Raw genomic sequence first — 19,919 nt, 5'->3', positions numbered from 1 at the left:
GCAGTTCCATTTAGTACAGACATTGTGTTTTTACTGTACATTATGTTTCTGCATGATGGCATCGAGTTCGAACTTCAGTGCCTGCATTTGCTGTTAGATACGTTGGAAGAGTTCCTTTGCATAAGTTTCTATTCTTCATTTCACAGTGTGATTGGTTTCTGTTGTTTGTTGTTTCATAAGCTGCATTTCGTAACATATTTCTTCACTACCTGGAAGGTGCGAGTCACTTCTTCGGAGGGAACGTGTGTTTGTTCGTTCTCTGTACGACTTCGCTTGTTTTAGGGCCGGTATCTTCTCTATCCTCGGATGATGTATTCATAGAAGTACTTTCCATGGGTTGAGCGCTAGGGGGACGTGCTGGTTGTGATTCTACGTTTGCTGGTATGCTCGCGAGTTATATATATTGGGATTGTGGGACTTGTTCGTGGAGTACGGGCGTCCCTGTATGTACGGTGAATGTTGTGAGAGAGTGGCTGACTCACCTTCTTCGGTAGTTTGGGTTACTTGGGCTTTGATTCCTTGTGCGGTGGCGGTGTAGTTTCTCCCCGAAGTGTGCGAAATGGGTCTTGAAGTTGTTTTTGTGTTCTCTGTTGTGCGTTTTCGTGTTTCCTGTAGCTCGGTACATCTTTTTCCAGTGGCGCCAAATCCCCAGTGCAGGTAGCCCGTTCCAGTGTTCCCGTAGCGTGCTCGCCGATGTTGAGACGTTCCAGATAGACTTGTTTACTTACAACAGCGTCTGCTACGAGTTTCTTGTGGCATGTGGCGTCATCCTATCGGTGTGGTCCGAAGCTGATGACACACTTGATGATGCACGTATGAACCTCGTCCTTGTTGGAATGGCCGCGATTGGGGCACCTGGCGAGGGTTGAGCGGGTACACACATTTGCTCTCTCTTCTAGTGTTAGGCATGTATGGCAGATCTGAGATTTGGGGTGGTGCGGTTTACAGCTGTGGACTGCACCACCGAGGCTCATAGGTTCCTGAGTGTGTTATATCCTTGCGGCCCTATGAGGAGCTGCTCTAGGGCTCCCTGTTTCCACACAGTGGATGACCCCATTGGACGTTGCACGAGCCGCTGAGGCATACACGTTGACGGTGTGGTTCACTTGTTTGAAGCTTAGTTGAATGATATTAGGTAGCTTCTGATGGTGTTAGTGTTGTCGCTAGTGATTCCCAGGATATCCTTGAAAGGCTCGATCGTCGCCATCATGCCTGCTGCTTCTTCCAGTGTGATATCTCCTGTTTAGCTTAGTAATTGATTGATTCTGCGGTTTAACGCGCCGACGCAACGCAGGCGATGAGGCGCGCCGTAGTGGAGGGCTCCGGATTAATTTTGAACACCTGGGGATCTTTATCGTGCGCCGAAATCTCGTACACACGGGCGTTTTTGCTTTTCGCCTCAATCAGAAAAGCGGCCGCCGCGGCCGGGAATCGAATGTTTAGCTTAGTAGTCGGTGTAAAGCCAGAGGTACTACTTGACTGAGTTTGAGACATCCAGCCGCTCGGAAAATACGTTTCCGTGGCTCACCTTGATTGCGCTGTTATACAGGGTGACTCCGCCCATCCTCCATCGCTTGGTATCGCATGGTAAGGTCTTCAACGGGGCCGGCGCTGGCCAAAAAGGTAGAATTCGGCGTTAGGCCAAGGTCAGTCTCCCATCCTGGAACACGACTTTTGGTCGTAAAAACCCGAAAAATGATCCGAGGTCACTCCAAATTCGTAGACGGCCTTCGGAGATGATCCGGCACTTGCTCCAGTCCAGTGGAGAATATTCCAATGAGATATTATATGATTGAGAGGTATTCAACGGACCGGTGTGCATGCGTGGCGATCACGCCAACGAAGAAGGTTCATTTTCTCTTCGTGGCCAATACTGAACTTCTTCATGTCTTCCAAAGCCTTGTTAAAGAAATTTATGCTTTCCTTTATGTCTTTTAGTTTCGTTCGGAGTTCACGAATTTGATTCTAGACTCCCTGTCATTTACACGCGTGTTTTTGGTACATCTTGTATCAAGAAACATAAGGCAAGAAACACAAAACATTGTTTTGGCAACTGCAACAGCGGCAAAAAAAAGCTACGTAGTTGCGAAATTTCCATACACCCACCTGCGATGCGAGAGACACTGTTTCAGGTGGCCGTCGGTACGCTGTCACAGCAGGCGAATGGCCCCCCTCTGACGGTCGCTGGGCGTTTATACAGGCTCGTAGGGGGCTGGCGCCGATGCAGGCTTGCTTCCGGTGACGCGTCTTTCCTGACCGAAGACGCCGTGCCCGTAATCTACATGCGAAGTGTCAGGCAGAATGACGGCTATTGCTTGGGAACCTGCAGTGTGCGAGACACTTGACGAAGAGGCCGTCGGTACGCTGTCACAGCTGCCACCCACGCACCCGCTCTGACATCTTAAGAAAAAGCTTACGTTCCGCCACAACGTTTTCTCCAGCGCTTATTTACCTGTCTTGTCAGAACAAAAATTTGTCGTCCCATTTTGTTTTCACCTTTCAGGATTTGCGACATTTCTGGTCGTAAGATGCAAATACATAGCGTCTTGCAGTGCCATTTCACAGACTTTTCAATTCTCTGCAGACGCTTGCAAGCTTCTACTGAGACCGGCATATCTACATTCCTGGCGTTGTACTGTATCTACACAGACTAATTTCATGTGTCAACCCTATATTTTCTTTTCCATATATTGCGCTGTTCTTTGCAAGCTCGTAGCTATCACGGTCACAGTTAGGTTAGGATTAAGTACATATCGCATAATTACTAAGGCTCACCTTCGCCTGCAATGCATTTTTCGTTCTTTTTGTGTAGAAGTTCGTAGCATATTTGTGGTAGTTCGGCACGAGAAGTGGAACGCGCAGTGTTTAGGGTGTCCCTTCGCCTGCCGGTATTTTTTGAAGGTGGGGCCGTCGCGGCCGGCGTTCATCACCAGACAAATGTTGTGTCCGGATGTGGAAGTCCGTATTTACACATCCACAAAATTGAGAACTGATGTTTCTTTGAAGGACGTAGTTACGACTAAAGTTGCATGACCAGTGGCTGAGGAATTCGCAACCCATTTTTGTCTCTCATGAGAAGGTATACCGTGACTTTCTTCCGAAAGAAGATCAGCGGTGTTGCTCTACTCTATAGTGTGCTCTGATCCACCACTGAGTGTAACTATCCACGGGAATGCCCTGCCGTCATGCAGCTTCCCACTAGCGTTTGGCGCAGCCCTTCATTGTGTTAGGGGGTAAATTGTGACCTTCACTTCATTATTCATTTTAGCAAAGAGTCCTCAGGATGGCGACATTAACGCGTGACAAGTGGAAATAACTTTAACCCGGAGGCCCGCCAACATTTTATTTTGTGATTGCAATAAGGAAGCTGTAGTGGCAGATTTATGACACACCGCCACTTAAATGAGCTTGTATTTCCATGTCAGACAGTGTTCACTCCTTTATCGCCGCGTTGGGTGTGTTTGCACAACGGAACACCGACAGAGCAGCCTTCAAAGTAGTCCCAGGCCGCTTCCAGCAGTCTTCGATTGCGCAGTAGGTCGTACGCAGTCAGGGCTAGCGCCTTCCCCACGTCCAAAGCAGTCTCTTGGGATTCCCTGGTACCAGCGACGCGGCAAAACTCCTCCGTGTGGTTCATAACCGTGGACTCTATGCGGAACGTCGGGTGGAGGGTCGGCAGCCGGTGAGACACATTTCCCACGTCGGAGGAGGATCCCGTGAGCACCGTACGTGCGCTTTCAGCGTCCTCAAATATCATTCCTGCACGATATGCATAGCTCTGAGTAAGTATACGTACAGTTTCGCACCATTTCAACCAAGCATTTACTGCATTTGTGCTTTGAGAGCTCCAGCCCTACGATAGTTATTGACAGCTTTTTTACTGGTACAACGTATTGCTGTCTTTTTCTTTCATCGGTATCGTTTCTGTCTCTTTTAAAGGAAATTACATCGACCAGCCTCTTTTCTTCTGCTGATGTGGCGTCACGCTGACGTGTCACGCTACTGCGAAGACAAGGGTTCAAATCTCAGCGGATCACACATCTGTTTTTAATTTGTATACTCTTTACCTCAGCGTCCACTGCAAAAACAACGGCGGTTTTTAAGAACTTCAAACAGAACGCAGCACCCAATTCTGCCTTTTGAAAAATAAACAAGTGATTTTGTACCGCCCGATTTCTTTATTCTTGTTTTTTGCGTTTAATTCAATAATTAAAATTTGTGTAGCATTACCTGCTCTCAATACCGTCCCGCGCGATCCCGCGCCCTCCCTCCCTCCCTCCGAGCTCCTTAAATACCTACCGTACGTCTCGGCGTGTCGTTGATAAAGCCTGATCAGAGGTTCATTCAGATTCATGTGCTTGCAGATGGAGCCACGATCAGTCACGCTGACCTGGCATCCCGTAGCCCTTGCTGCCGCCTCCATGCAGGCCTCTAGGTCACGGCGAATGTTCAATAGCCGCTTGGTGCTCGACGACCGCACGCTGAACTGAAGCCGGCTGCGCAGAACCTCCAGTTCATTAGTCGCTTCGGTTTGCATTATGACTCCTGCATAAAGAGTGTGAGGTGCACGCGGTCAACATTTATTACTTTGGTTGCGCCAAGGTGGACCTGCTACTGAACCCCCAGAGGATGAACAGCAGTGTGTTTGTGCCAGCACTTAAGAGGAACCACTAGTGAGAGTTCTAGTGCGCTGGGTTTGTATAGTTAGTTGGTGAATGCGAAATGGGAACCACACTACAATCCTGAAAGGCTCGCTGCGAGGTCCGTTTCACTAGCGGCGACTTGTTTGCAGATTGGTTTTCAACTTTTAAATGCGCAATCTAAGGAACGCGTCGAGCATAACGTGTATTATTACCAAAAAGATACTCCTTGGGGCACACAAGTCTTTAGGTGTTTTGCAATAAAGGAGAAAGCCTGTCGATACTTATTCGCGACTTGTTCACCGCTAACATCGTATTTTCATCTTTCTTCGCTTTCGTTTCTTCATATTTTGGCGCAAATTGCTGCCAGCTAGTTTTCTTCTACACCGCGTTTCTCCTCTTTCTTCGCTTTCGGGTCTTCGTTTTGCGGCGCGAATTACGTCATCAAGCAGACTGGCACACCCCAGAGCTTCCCTGGACTCAGGGATCTGCGGCCACCTGTGTGCACTGTTCTACTCGCGTCCCACCACGTCTAGGTGTAACGCGGCGCGCACTATCCTTCTAAGCTTTTGCTTTTCCACGTTATGTAAACGTAAATTTCTTTAGAGCGGGCGCTTTATACCCCCAATGCTAATTGCTGGGCCGATTACTGGTCTATACCCAAAAAGGGCATATGGCCTGAAGAAAGGAACAACATGTTTTGTTCCAACGGTGGTAACATGCCAAGGCAGGTGAGTAGTAGCGCTCCTTCGAAAGCGTTAAGGCGGATCGCAAGCCAAAGCATATATTCAGCGGCAAGATTCAAAAGCCCGTCGACAATGCGAGGCCACAGAAGGCGTTCAGCTGGACATGCATAGTTCCGCATTCACAACCCATCAGAAGTGCTTAGACGTCCTCTGATTTTTCTGTTTGTCACGCCGTTTTTACTGTTCATTAGCTGACGTCGGTATGGCGGCAATCCTTCCATAGTCGGAAAGAGGAAATGCAATGAATGGTGACATCATTTTATAACATGTCCATAAAAAATCATAAATTGCGTGCTTTTATCTCAAAATCTTTAGGAACAAAACAGCCCTACACGCTTACATGAACATATATGAGTTCACTGTGGTACTTGCCGATTTCGCCGCAAAATACAAGTATTCTTCCTCATCTTACGACCACTACAAACGAGGTCAGGTTCTATATATACTCCATTTACACAGATGAGAAATATCTTGTTATACGCTATACAGTAGAATAAGCGTAAACTGCTTAAACGGAATTGCCGCTTAAGCGGAGCAGCAGCCTTTAAGTTGGTTGGGTTTGTATTCAGATAACGTAAAAAACATTTCAGTTATGCGGACTAAAATTTCTGCGTCTCCGTGTAAAGAAAACCTAAGATAAAACTTCTTGTCGTACCCTTTGCATGAGCATCGGCTTTTTTCGGTTTCGGCTGTTTCGTTGTTCTTAGCCTCGTTGACCTCGTAAACCTCACCTCGCTAGTAGCCAGCCGTGTTAGCGCGGCGAATACGACATCGCAGTTCTTGTTCTCGTCGTTCGATCTCGATTCAAGTCGCAAGGCCTACTCCTGCCGCCTCGTTCATGCCATCGTGGTGCTATTTGTGCTCCATTACAACGTTGCAGTCTTCTAAATTCGGTGGCTCGTCAGCACTCGCGAAGTTGAGGCCGCTAGCCTCAGTTTCAGTGGCGGCACAGAAGCGTGTACATCGTGCGCTTACGTTAGAAAACAAGACGTGCACCATTCATTACATCAGAAGTGGCTCTTACACGAAGACGACACTCGCGACGACGCACGGTGTTCCGAAAAGCAGCTTCACGAGGATCCCGAACGACAAGGAGAAGCTGCGGGATGATTGATTGATTGATTGATTGATTGATTGATTGATTGATTGATTGATTGATTGATTGATTGATTGATTGATTGATTGATTGATTGATTGATTGATTGATTGATTGATTGATTGATTGATTGTAGTGTTCAACGCGCCGACGCAACGCAGGCGATAAGTCGCGCCGTAGTGGAGGGCTCAGGATTAATTTTGACTACCTGGGGATCTTCGTGAGCCGAAATCTCGTACACACCAGCGTTTTTGCTTTTCGCCTCCATCGGAAAAACGGCCGCCGTGGCCAACTTCTTGATTCGGGCCCCAACAGAAGCGTGTGCGATGATGAAGAGGCAGACGAGGAAGATGAGGCGGAAAGTGGATATGAAGAGATAGCTATCCCAGATGATACCACACCTGAAGGAGCACAGTCAGCTGTGCAGTATCTAAGACATTTTTTTTTCGGAAGGCAGAAGGATCTAAAACCTAGTCCACAGTTTAATGGCCATGTAAAAACGACTTTGAAGACGCAGTTGGAAGATAACAAACAAAAAATATTTGATACATTTTTTAGTGCACACTGACTAATTTGGGCGAAGTAAACTTTGCGAATTTTGCGCATAAACCTCATGTTATTTTCTTGCTTTCAGAAAAACTATAAGGTACATGCACCTTCTAGTGTTTAGAGTTTTATGAAATTGTACTAAGAATGTGTGCGCACATAAATTTGCACATTTGCATATCTGTCTGAATAAACGGAATTCCTGCTAATGGGAACACATTTTTTCGGCCCCTTGAAGTTCCTTTTGTCGGCAGTCTACTGTACAATCCACCCACAAGCCATTTTTCTACAATATTCTGTCTTCCTTTAAAAAACCGATAACCCACCTCAAAAACTGCCGGCACTCAGAAGACCCGACTATAGTAATAAGCTGCTAACTAAACAGAAAACAGAAGCTATTAGAAGTACCCTTACCATGCATTCGAGATTCTTGATCAAGGCGTGCTCTCAAGAGAGACAGGTTGGTCCAAGCCAGAACGGCGGCGTCCATTGCACTCAGTGCCTTGCCTGCCTCCGTGTCGGGGGCAGCGAAGACAACTTCAACCTGCGCGCAACAAGCAAAATTCGTTCACGAATATCCTCATTCTTTGACGCCATATGCATAGAAAATTAAGCCCAGTTCCACCCATTGTGAAATCTATTGAAACAGCAGAGATGTGGTTCTCTTGTGTCTGCTCAAATATCAACTGTCGTCTACCGCAAGGGAATCGGCAGCCCAACGTGAGCGGTGGGAAGCTGCCCCCATCTCCCTCCACTAGTGGGATGGAGAGGAACTCGCCTTTGCGAGAGCACCGGGCCCTCTATCGGTGGGTTTTGGAACCTCCGGCGAGGCGTTTTCTAGACCCACCGAAAGAGGTCGCCGGCTGTTCTGGGTGCCTGCTCCTACCTTTGCGTGACGCACGACCTACAGCCGACGGACGAAAAGACTCGACCAAAAATAGCTCCGCTGTTAAAATCGCTTAGCAGTAGTCAACAAATGATTGCATTTTTCTCTGTGCGAGTGATCGTCTGAGTGGACAGTATCAGCGCAGGGATTAAAAAATGAAGTGATCAGTAAGTGCACAGTGCCGTGCCATGGCCCCACTGCACTTCCTAATCCGAAATCACAAGCATTCGCTGTGGCACTGCCGGCGGCTATCCTCCAGCACCGAAGGCGGTCACTTCTATTGCGTATTAAGAGGCGTATAGGGGCATTATGTGCCGCTCTAAGGAGCCCACATCTGTTCAGCTTCGACCACGCCACACTGCAGAATAGGAGAGTACTGCAGCTCTGTTGCGGATTTTATTCCCATAAAGGTATGACTGCTCGAATCTTATTGTCATGCTTCGAAACACTCAATCAAATTCCGCATACGTTGCACATTACGGTGACAATGGTCGTAGTTGCACAACTTTGTTTTAGAAAACCTTTTTACCGAGCTGTGCGAGGGTAAACATTTCGCTGTTATTGTTCCAGGGCCTTATTGCTACATTTGTGAAAATGATATAGAAAAAATTCGTTTCTGCAACGCCGTTTGTGCTCTGCCACCGACCGTGCATCTTGCGGACAGACCAAGGTGCAGAACGGTCCTGTTCTCTGGGTGAACCATGAGCGCCGCTTCTACGTCGTTGAAAGCTCCGGCCCGTAACAGGAGCTCCTTCCCCATTCCACCTTCTTCACCAGGTGTTCCGAGCACTACGACCTGCAAACAGCGAGAAATATAAATATAAAATATAAGATGCACCTTCCTTTACTTCAAAGCATTGCCGAGCTTTGGTAAAGTCGTTGGTGTTTACAAAGACTCAACCATGAATAGGAAAGCTCGTGCCGTGTTTTATTCTAAACATTTATTGTTGCGGTAAGACAACACACGCGAGTTAGAACCAAAAAACAACTTGTAGCATGGACGTTGCTTAACTTGAAAGTCCTTTTTTATCGTGCTTCTTGCTCTACTGTTCTTTGCCTATGCTCAGCTAGCATCACTTGGGCAGCATCGAAGGAAGAATGAGCTGTTGAACCATGAGTCCGAAATGTGGGGACCTTGGCCCTAAACGACCGTAGATTTCAAACTAACAGCGACGTCTTAGTAACACACCACGAGGCTAAAACTCTATTCATCCGTGTGGTCTTACCCACCAGTAGACATACTGGGGCCGTGAGCGTGAAGGTCTTAAGCTGTGTTGTAAAAGAAAGTCGTGTTCGTGCTTCCGAAATGAAAATATTGTGGCCCGCCTGTCTGTCTGTCTGTCTGTCTGTCTGTCTGTCTGTCTGTCTGTCTGTCTGTCTGTCTGTCTGTCTGTCTGTCTGTCTGTTTGTTTGTCTAGCTGTCTGTCTGTTTGTCTGTCCGTCCGTCCGTCCGTCTGTCCGGCCGTGTCTTGCTGTCTGTCTCTTTGTGTCTGTCACTACACTCCCCCATCCGGCCAAAAAACAGGTAAAAGAATGGTTGCACAAAACGAATGCATTGACGAGACTTCTTAACTTTTAAAACTGCTTCCATGTCGAATGCATGTCCACGTTTGCGTGAAGGACCCGTAGGGATATTTGAGTCAACCTATAACTACTAACTTAAGAGTATAAGCGTTCTTATAACTAGTATTACGCCTTGGATTAATGCTTATAGAAGAAAATAAACTAATGCCCAGTTAAATATTGACAGTCATTTCAATCTGCGAAGGTGGAGGACCACTGAAGCTGTGTAAAATAGAAATTACGCACACAGCTAAGGATTATACAGGTCGCCAATTTTCGCGTCATTTGGTGGCGGTAGTGACCATGGTTCCGTCGTTACCCAATGGAACTTAGAAGGACTAGCTTTATCCCAGCAGACAAACGTAGGGCTGTCCGGTGCCCTCCCGCAGAGAACCACGAATAGAAGGGAGACATGAATTCTTTCGCACTTAACTGTCTGCTACCTCATTAAAACAAGTAAATGAGACTTGGCGTAATTATACATCCATCTTAGCGGCCGATTGTCATAAAAAGTGTGGAAAAGTTTGACAAAAGAACAGTTACAGCCGTTTTCGGTGACCTTATTCCTCCCGCAATGCCCGTGTATTACAGTGGACGAAATTCCGTAATGTTTACTACTGTAAAGGAAACTAAATATGACCGGGTAATTACACTCGAAGCAACAATAAACTTGTCCTGGTGACAAATTCTAGCAATTATTTTCCAAGATTTGAGAAAACGGAAGTTACTGCAGTTTCCTGCTGAGCATTCGCGATAAAGTTGGCATTGCCGCCGTTATAGGGTCATTGCGCGCACAAAAGAAAAAATCCCTGTACCCCCACCTACTGGATGTTTCAGGGAAGACAAAGTAATTTTATGAAATAGGCTTTCGGAGGTAAAATTGTTTTTCTTGCGCGATGTGATCAGGTGGGCGCTATAAAACGGGTTCTGTGTTATTAGGGGAATAACAACTAGAATTTGTTAATTTCCTTTTCAATTATTCTAGTTAGATGTTGGATTGTAATGAAGAAAATTTAGAGAATCAGGAGTCCATCCGGTGTCGACTGTTACACTTGCGAAATTTTAATTGCGTGCAGATCTACAGCGCTCCCAACTTCCGCTCTCCCGATGCGCGCAACGGGCTCCGTGCGACAACTAAGCGCCGTAAAGCCACGCCCACGCGCTGATGTCACTCGGCGCTTTGCGCGTCACACGCATCCCGCTCGTTTTCTACCGCCCAAACAGAGGCAAGCAGCTTCGTGCTCATCATCCGCTGGAACCTCCTGGCCCTCCAAAATGCGACTTTTCATTACGAGCACGGAGTGCGGCCTCGACATGCGACCCCGCGAATGGATTGCCCGATGCGAAAGCGTTTTGCTTTGTGAAACCGCTGAGGTAGCTTTTGTAACGGTTTTACGGCATTAGCACTCCTCAACTTCGGTACTGACCTCTCTCATCGCAGCCAAACAAACACTTCGGTGCAGACATGAAACTTTATTTCAGGAGGAACGCTGAGTAGCTGAAATGCTCTAAATGTTTCGCTCGTAGCTAATACATAACTGCGAGCGATCTTTCACTGAGCGTGCAGAACGCACTAGCATGTCCTCTGGAACGTTGGCTAGCGCTCTGGTGATTCCTTCCTTGAGATATATCCTGGAGGCTCGTTGGAGCTGTTTGGTACACTTCACTTATTATGTGCCCGAATGTAAAAAATTCACTTGCGTCAAATCTGGCGACCTCGGTGGCTGGGGAATGGGCCCGCCGCGTCCAATACACTGCGAGTAATAGTTCACATTAATAAACCGCACAGCAGCAGAAAGCGAATGTAGTGGCGCTCCATCGTGTTGGCACAGATGGTGCCTCGATGCGAGCGCATCTGCTCCCGAGGAACGCAAAACGCTGTGTGCAAGTTTCCACGCAAACTCCCCAACCACTTCCTTTGGAATGCAGAGTGTAGCGCTCGCCTTTCCTGTTTCTTTTAAAAAGCGTAGCCCAAACATACAGTTTTCCATACCATTGCCATTGGTGCCTGTACTCTTGCAGCCAGCGCGTGTTTTCTATAGTGCGCTTTGTATAAGTTGACTCCAGCACCTCTGTCGAACAGCGCCTGGTGGATTCGAGGCATATTATTCAGAAACTTTTCATCTTGGTCACACCAGTTGCAGAAGTATAGCCTCCGCTGGAAGTAGCTGTCCGTGAGTGCCTGGTGCAGCGATAGGCGATGCGGATAAAACGGGTGTTTCGACAACACTCTCCAAACTGAATCGACATTGGCTTGACCTGTATCAGCCATTTTGCTTACGCTCGCGTGTAGCTTCCAGTTGACACGCGCTAAGTGGCCGGTCTTGCAATTTTCGCTAAGAACATGAAAACGCCTTCTTCTTGGAGGAGGTAGCGCACCGCCGGTGCGAAAGCGGTTGAACACCGCTTTGAACGTAGGAAGTGATAGTACGCGACGACCAGGGTGTCGTTCCGCATACAGACGCGCGGCTACATTGAAGCTTCTATTCGCGTTCACGTATGCAATAACCATGTCGACTTTCTGAGTAGTCAAAAAATGCCATACGCCGCTGCAGCTATGTTGCGTGGAGGGAAGGATAAAACAGCCGATGCTGATCCGCTCTAAAGGCATCTAATAGCACGTGTTTGTAGGTTACTATATTATCAATTTCACTTTTTATTTTCTTTTATATTACTTGGGCATGCTTCGTGGCCCACGACGTAACACTTTCCGCTCTAGCCAAAGATCAATCACGGCGGGCGTGTGACGTGTAAACCTCTGAATGACATGAACACGTTGGCATGGGTTTGCAGTGCATTGAAGCCGCCGGGATAGAGTTGCGCGCTTCCGGAGGACTGAAATTCTGCGCCCCTAGTTTTAGAAGCAATTAAATTTTCATAAATCGAATGATGCTGATCGGTTTGACTGACAATCCTCTACAATCTCCACAGTACAATCAGATGCCTATCTGCTATATATAAAAAGTTAATTAACATATTCTAGTTATTATACCCCTAATTAACACTTGGAACCCGTTTTACAGCACCAGCATTAGCCCTTGATGACTTAGCGCATGAACAATCTTACCTCGGAAAGCCTTTTTTTTTTGTTTATCAGTTAGCCTGAAACGCCCTTTACATAAAGATGCCCTTCAATAGGGATCTGACACCCGCCGCGGTGGCTCAGCGGCTAATGCGTTGCGCTGCTGAACACGAAGTCGCGGGTTCGATTCCCTACTGCGGCGGCCGCTTTTCTGATGGAGGCGAAAAGCAGAAGCGCCCGTGTGTACGAAGTTTCGGCGCACGTCAAAGAACCCCAGGTGGTCAAAATTAATCCGGAGCCCTCCACTACGGCGCGCCTGATCACCTGCGTTGCGTCGGCACGTTAAACCCTACAATCAATCACGGATCACGCCCGAAATGTGTTGCGGTCCACTTGTGGAAAAGCTCTTTAAACACATGCACGCCCACGCGCATCTGACAGCGGCTTCAAACGACCATAGAACTAAAGGCGATCAGATATGCAACAGGAATATCCGGAGTGATTATACAGAACATGGATATCAGGACTGATTTTGCTGACACCGCTTGTAAAAGGGTTTAGATGTTGGGTTAAAATTCTCGTGACACTGCTTATCTCTATCGACGAAAGCACTTCCTTCCCTTTCGAACAGCTTGAAGTGTTATCTATAGCGTCTTTTCCTTTCATTCCATAATATTATCAGGCCCGGCTCCTCACCACGTCGCACTCGAAACAAGTGCCTCGGCCATGAACGACTTCCAAGGAGCCGTCACGACTAATCTACCACACCCGCTCAGGGCTATGTTTTATTAACTTAGCAGACTTCTGGCGACAGCTATCAGTCGGCGAGAGATGCCATCTTAGCGCGCGGCCGTGGTGCCTCCTTTTAAGGAAGAGTGGTCGCCGTTGAGCGTTTGCTAGTTCTCACGTGGGGGCAAATTCCTAATAGTTAATAGGCCTTTCTCCCTCCCCAGTTGTTGTCGCCCCATTTTGCTATAATAATGCGAGAAAATTATGTGGCCTATTAGGTAAAGAAGCCAGCGTGCGCCACCGCCGTCTCGTGCAGCAAAACGGCGCATAAACTTGCGGAAGACGCAAACAGAATAAGTAATGAGTCGAAAAAAAAAGTGCCCTTCTACTCTGTGAAAACGGATGACCTGCGAAGCTGCACGCCCTCCACTGAGTGCACAAAACAAAACACGCTTGTTTGTCATTTACAACTGATCATACTCCCTAGCCTATTACCTGAACGAAATTTAGAAAGTCCCGAGCTTTATCCTAGCGAACGAGCGTAGCTGTCTCTCCCTCCCACGTCGTAGGCATCTACTGTTTATGTAACACACCAACCCAACACACTCTACCTCTTATGATACCGCGCCAGTCTCATTGAACTATTCGACGGCCACGTCTAAACCTCGCACTAACACAAGCATGTCATTAGTAAGTGTATAAAACCTTTAGCGGCGCGTGCCCGCCCCCACCCCCCTCTCTTCACTCCCAACCCCTGCACGCATAAACTGCCAACCGGTCATGAGCGGGTGCTTAGAAGTGAAAGACACTGTCGAGCATTTCGCTCTGAAAGCACTTCAAGCTGAACAAGTGATATTGTCCCAGGTCGGCGTTCCAAACGGGCCAGTTGCTGTTAATACGAGAGGGATTCGCAGCTACTCGACAAGTTATAACTTGAGGCCACAGCGGCGGTGGCAGCGGCTTTCCGTTGTTTTCAGGCCCATTCACGCTTCTGTGCGGGCTGACGCTTCTTAAGCTTCTACTCTTCTTTGTCCAAGCAAACGCCTTGCGTCCGACAAAAAGCGAGTTAACACCTGGATGGCCTCGATCGACTCTTATTCTAGCGAACACACAATTGCCTGTCCCATTCGCTGCCAAGTCGTAGGCTCTTATTGTCTGTGCAACACACCAACCCGGACCCAAACCCTTCGGTTGCGGAGGACAGCTGACAGGACGCACTGAGTAATGAGGCTCCCACGTTTAAATGTCCCACCACCACAACGGGTAGCCGCATTAAGCCCTATTGTGCGTGCATTCCACCTCCCTCCAAAAACAAGCCGTACACGCCTAAACCCGCAACCGGGCATTGGCGCATAATTAGGCGTGAAACACACCGGCAAAAAGAGACAGACTTTATACTTTATATATCATTATTCGTCCGCCACAAGACCTATGACTAGCCGGTCAACGAGGGCCGCCGACGCGACAATGTCGCTCTGAATGGCTTTCAAGCTAAAGAAGAATTATGTGCTCACGCCGGCGTTCCAATGGGGCCAGTTGTTTCACCGGCAGGGACCCGCAGCTAATGGGCGAGTTCGAATTGGAGGCGGCCACGCCCGCGGCTACATTCTCAGCGGCCGCGGTGACGGCGGATTTCGTGCGTTTTTACACCAATTGGCGCTGCTCTTGATTCTCCACAATCATCGGATAACAACGCTACGGCCGCTGCCAGCCCACTGCGCAACTTGTGAAAAAGGCATCGGTGGTGACGAGGGGAACAGCCGTTGTGATAACCATTCTGAAAGAATAGTCGGCGGTGGCGAGGAGAAGCCCCGGCGCGGCGCCAAATCGGCTTCACGCGTATGAAAAGGGGGGAGGGGTGAGACATATACTGTTTCGCAGTAAAAATTACGTAAATTGAGGGCTGGATAGAAATTAAACTGAGGCCTCAGATGTGCTAGTTGAGCTAGCATCCCTGAACTAGTTCGACTTTATGATTTTAGCTTCACAAATGTGCACCTAGCTCCTGCGTTGTGGACTTCGAATCAGAAAACGTCGACAATCGGCACACACAGGTGGACGTACAAGTTTTACAATTTTGACATGTCGTTAGGCTCAACAGTGTGGTAAATTCAGGTTAAAATTGAATGTAGGCACAACAACAAAACCACTTAGGTGTAGTGGCCAGTAAGGACGACTGCTGCCGTCTGAAATGGCCTTTCACCAATTCCTATTTTTCCGTCTTCTATGAAACCTGTTCAGTTATGTGCTTTCCGCGGTGAAGCTGCACTTGGGCTTGTCAGGCTCTGTGCAGCGGATGTCCGTGGAATGATTTAGACCACCTGGAAGTCTGATATTCCCTGAAATCTGATGACAGTTTTTTAAACGGCCTTTGCTAGATCCGAGAAAACGTTTGTAGGGTGGGCTCAGGTAACAGCGTTACATTATCGGCAGCATACTTTCCAGACGCGCTCCTCGGTAACCTCGTGTGTGTCACGGGAGGGTCGCATCATGTGACGTTTACGAGAAAAATGAATCCGGCGCACAATCGTGTTCGTCGTAAGATACACCCGTGGATGAGTAGACACTCAAGCAAAATGACACTTTCTTGTAACGATTCGGTAGCGGAATCACGGACCGTTTCCTCAATAAAAATCCATGGCCGCCTACCAGTTTTCCACCGGCTATAATGGAGGCCCATGGCAGAAAAGGGAAACTGCTCCCTCTACTGCGCCCTTCAAACTGTGGGTTCACCTTCTCAGTTCTGGTTTTCGCCGTTCTACCCATGCGCTGTCTCGTCCGTTGCTAAGGCATTACTCTTGCGCATGACGCTTATAACCACAATGTTGCTCTTTTAAAGCGGCTGGTCTGCTACCAGGCACCATTTATGAATCTGTTGTAGAGTTGGGCTAAGTCTCAAAGACAGCTTTCAGGTCAGGCCTTATTTTGGGAAATTGTAGGTTCCGACGCCTCACAGCACATATTTTCGCGATGTGAATTGTGGAAATAAAGTCGGGGAGATTAATTCTGGGAATATGTTATGGGCAAAGTTGGCTGTCGTTTGAGATGCCGTTTGAAAGGAGAGAGAGAGAGAGCTCTTTATTAAAAGAAAGCAAAGTCGGGTGGTCTGTGTTCGCCTACATACTGCGTTAAGAGGATGGGTAGCCCAGAATGAATGACATACCGAATGCTGCGCCTTCCTATGTCTGTCTTGCCGGCTGATCGCTCGCGCGCATCCCGAGTCTCCCCGGTAGCGAGAGGAGGGAGGCGCACGAGGATACCCTCTCCCCAGTAAGCAAGGGGCGTCATCAGCGCCTCCGGTCCCCGAGCGGAGGGTATTACGTCCCCACAAAATGGAGTAGAACGGAAGCGAGTAGGAAACTTTGGAATGTAAAAAAAGGGGTTGTCGTCTGGTTTTAAGTGTGTAACATGAAAAGACCGGTTGACATGAAAACATCACCATTTTCATATATTCATAAGGGTCGGTGACGACTATATTTGATGATAATCAACTAAGGCAGCTCGCGCCCACTGCTGAGATGAGGGTGAAAGCCATGGCCTGAGAATAGCTTTCAAAGTTACATAATCGATGCTGAGGCACTCGATCTACAATGCCCAGCGGTATTAGAGACGATAGTATTTCTTGGACTGTTTAACCCGAAAATCTTGGTCTGTCCTCTTTGTCTGGCCTACTTCAAAACTTAAAAGTATCCTTGAACGAGAAGGTTAAATAGCCAAAACCGTTCAGATCCTCTCAGTCTGGAAACATACTTTGTACATACTTGAGATATAACATCAATGCACACTGGTACTCGCAGTGTTCTTTTAATTAGGAATAAATGCTTGAATAACAAATACGCTTCGAAAACAATATTTTCAGTCAGAACTACAAAAAAGCACGCGCGAACCTGGGCCTCGTGGCCGTGTTCCAAGTTCAACAGTAACACAAGGTTCGAGTAGATTGGTGTGAGCAGTGGAACACGGGAAAATTGAATTGACTGTAGTGAACCTCCTCCGTGTTTTTCCTGGGAGGAGCGAGACGGAAGGGGAAGAGACTGAGAGGTGGGCGGAGGATAAAAGAGAGACATTTACCTGGCAGAGACCACAAAAGGCCTCTTTCTACAGCATTTTCAGCAATGTGAGCAGATACGCTCCTGGTTTTGTCTGCTTGAACGCCTGACACCTCCATGACGTGAGGAACGGTTTACGTCGATCTGCACTTGACGCCACACAATCACTGAATTATCTTTCTTTCATAGCTTTGTGCCGTGTTAAAATTTTGCTTGGAAATGTCAGCTCGGACTCAATACAGCCTGTATTCAATTCTCGCAACTAGGACGTTTTTGTCGGGTCTCGGTATTCGGACTAAATGTGAAGCTCCCAATACGCGCACTCAATCACTCGGCCATAGCCGGAGCCTTGTAGCGGCCAATTCCGCCATAGAGCGATATTCTGAAGTGAAGTAAAGAACTGGAACAAGCATTTCTTTATCGTACACATGGCATTTCAAGGCATTGCCAAGACTATACTCACTTTTCCCTGCAGAGGAGACCCGGGGAACAGCCGTTCGTGGGAGTTCATAAGCTCTTGCACGGCAACCGCTGCAGCCAGCGCACTTTCGGCAATGAGGTTGTGCCCGCACGCATGGCCAAGACCGGGAAGGGCGTCGTATTCGCAGAGCAGTGCCACCACAGGAAAGCCGGCTGCAATCGGAGGAGAAGGCCGGATCGCAAATGAGGCGAACTACGGTCATGTGGTCAATACAAGATAACGTGACTTCAATTTTGTTGTACCCTAAGCAAACTTGAGCTCTGTTTCGCGGTATGGGCCTATTTACGTGACCGTTCACGGGCTATTAAGATCATATGGGCATATTCTTCGAATGCTGCGTCAGAGAGAACTGTAACGCAGGCTTCGTTAACTTTGACTTTGATGTCATTGGTCTTACTTAAACGCGGAATCGCCGCAGTGGGAGCGGGTTGGGATGAGAATGTACCCCTGCCCAATGCTTTATCAATGTCACGGGAACGTCGACCATTCTCGTGACCTGCGCCATATAATAGAGTGACATGGCAAACTTGGCGAGAGTAGCCGCATCCGCACTAAGCAATTGTTGCGGCGGCCATCGTCTGCTAGGCTGTTCCAAGAGCGGAACGCTGCCCCCATTTTTTTCCTTCGCTTATCACACTGCCTGCCGAGCAGCCGCTAACTGTGCAAAGCGGGCAAGTGAAAGTCACTGAAAGCAGCAGCCTGAGCATTCCACGTGCAAATCTCGAAATCTGCGCTACTGGCGATTTACTAAGTAGTAGCACAACGGACCTTTTCGAGAACAAAGACGGCCAGTATATGCAAAGCACTGTGATAAGCGAACGAAACGATTCGGGGCTGCGCTCAGTTCCTGGAAGAGCCTAGTATACTAGGGCTGCCGCCACCAGTGCTTAGTGCGCACGCGGCAACCCTCGTTCTGATTGCCTTGTCTCTCCGTCATATGGCGCTGATCAACCGAACGGTCGACGCTCCCCTGATACTGACAAAAAAATCGGGCGGGTGTACATGTTCGGTGTGCAGTAGTAGAGTAGTATTCATACTTTGAACCCGACAACAAGGACCCAAAATCAGACCTTGGTTCTATAAACGTTGGGCAAAGGTACGGGACGACCTGGCTAGCTGAGGTTACCCGAGGCACTTTATAAGCGCAACGGAACGCTAACTGACCCGACGGGGACAACTGGACGCGTTTCCTGCCCCGATGAAGCGAGCTCCTGTGCCCTACCTTCCAGGAACAAGTGAATGTTTAGCACGTGTCCTACGGGAATATGACGTGCCGGTGGCCCACGTTCCAGTCAAAAAGATGCGCCATGAGCTCGTGAGAGTCAAGGACGGCTTGCCCAAGCAGCGCTTCCCCGGTGTGGTATACGAGATACCTTGTGCAGACTGCAGCGGCGTGTATATCGGGGAATCAGGGAATTATAAGAATCGTTTGCAGCAGCACGCACGTGACATAAAGAATAAGAACGTCCGCAACAATGCTTTAGCGGAACACGCCGTCGTGAATACCACAAGATTGATTGGGAAAATGCAAGAATCGTCGCAACAGAAAAAAGTGACAGCATCTAATCTCTAATCATTCAGACCACATCTAACACAGTCAATCGTAAGGACGGAAATCTAAACCCGATCACGCACGCTCTTTGCAGCGATTACTGAAGCCCACTTAAACGACCCACTTCTTGTGATGCATTTATTGTGAACAAGGCTGCCGTGCTGGAAGCCGAAACGTCAGTACGTTTTGTTTGGACTGGTCGGCGTCTCTTTTTCGTTCCCAACGTGCCTATTGGTGAGTGGGTATGAATGCGTTCGCATCGCCTTCTTCTCCCTCCTGGACTACCCCCCCCCCCCATCGTTGTAGTTTGCACAGTTTTTGTTCTCTTGCTGGCATTGCTTTTAAATGCGAATGCATTTCTTAGTCGAGCCATGTCAGGCGCCGTGCGGCGTCCACGCGCCCGCAGGTGTTATCTCTCCGCTCTCACCCCTTCTCCCATAGCAACAGCTGCGAGCGCGCGCGCTCCTCCTCTCCCCTAGCAACCGGAGCAGGTGGTGCGGGCGGATCAGCGGCGAGTCAGTGGAGAGGAGGAGCGCGCTCGGGCGTGTGAGGGCGCTCACATCGCGGGAGCTCGCCGGAGCTCCCGCGTGTGTGGGAGAGTGTAGGCGA

General features: G+C 48.4%; 1 protein-coding gene across 2 annotated transcripts in view; it reads right to left on the bottom strand.

The window, feature by feature from the left end:
- LOC144169152 (peptidase M20 domain-containing protein 2-like) overlaps nucleotides 1–19,919 on the bottom strand; it is a 146,874-nt gene that overhangs the window by 118,352 nt on the left and 8,603 nt on the right. The window contains exons 3-7 of one of the 2 annotated variants that reach the window (XM_077698183.1): nucleotides 17,741–17,910; nucleotides 8,561–8,710; nucleotides 7,443–7,572; nucleotides 4,300–4,545; nucleotides 3,307–3,759 (exon numbers count right to left, since the gene is read on the bottom strand). In XM_077698183.1, coding sequence (XP_077554309.1) covers nucleotides 3,422–3,759; nucleotides 4,300–4,545; nucleotides 7,443–7,572; nucleotides 8,561–8,710; nucleotides 17,741–17,910 — 1,034 coding nt within the window. In that variant the 3' untranslated portion in view covers nucleotides 3,307–3,421. Of the gene's footprint in view, nucleotides 1–3,306; nucleotides 3,760–4,299; nucleotides 4,546–7,442; nucleotides 7,573–8,560; nucleotides 8,711–17,740; nucleotides 17,911–19,919 lie in introns of those variants that run through there. The other variant, XM_077698184.1, reaches the window with a different exon arrangement.

This window comes from Haemaphysalis longicornis, unplaced genomic scaffold (assembly GCF_048455015.1).
Source record: "Haemaphysalis longicornis isolate Haplotype H1 unplaced genomic scaffold, Haemaphysalis longicornis Haplotype H1 scaffold_2, whole genome shotgun sequence".
Taxonomy (NCBI): Eukaryota; Metazoa; Arthropoda; class Arachnida; order Ixodida; family Ixodidae; genus Haemaphysalis; species Haemaphysalis longicornis.
This window is presented reverse-complemented; position numbering and strand designations above follow the sequence as displayed.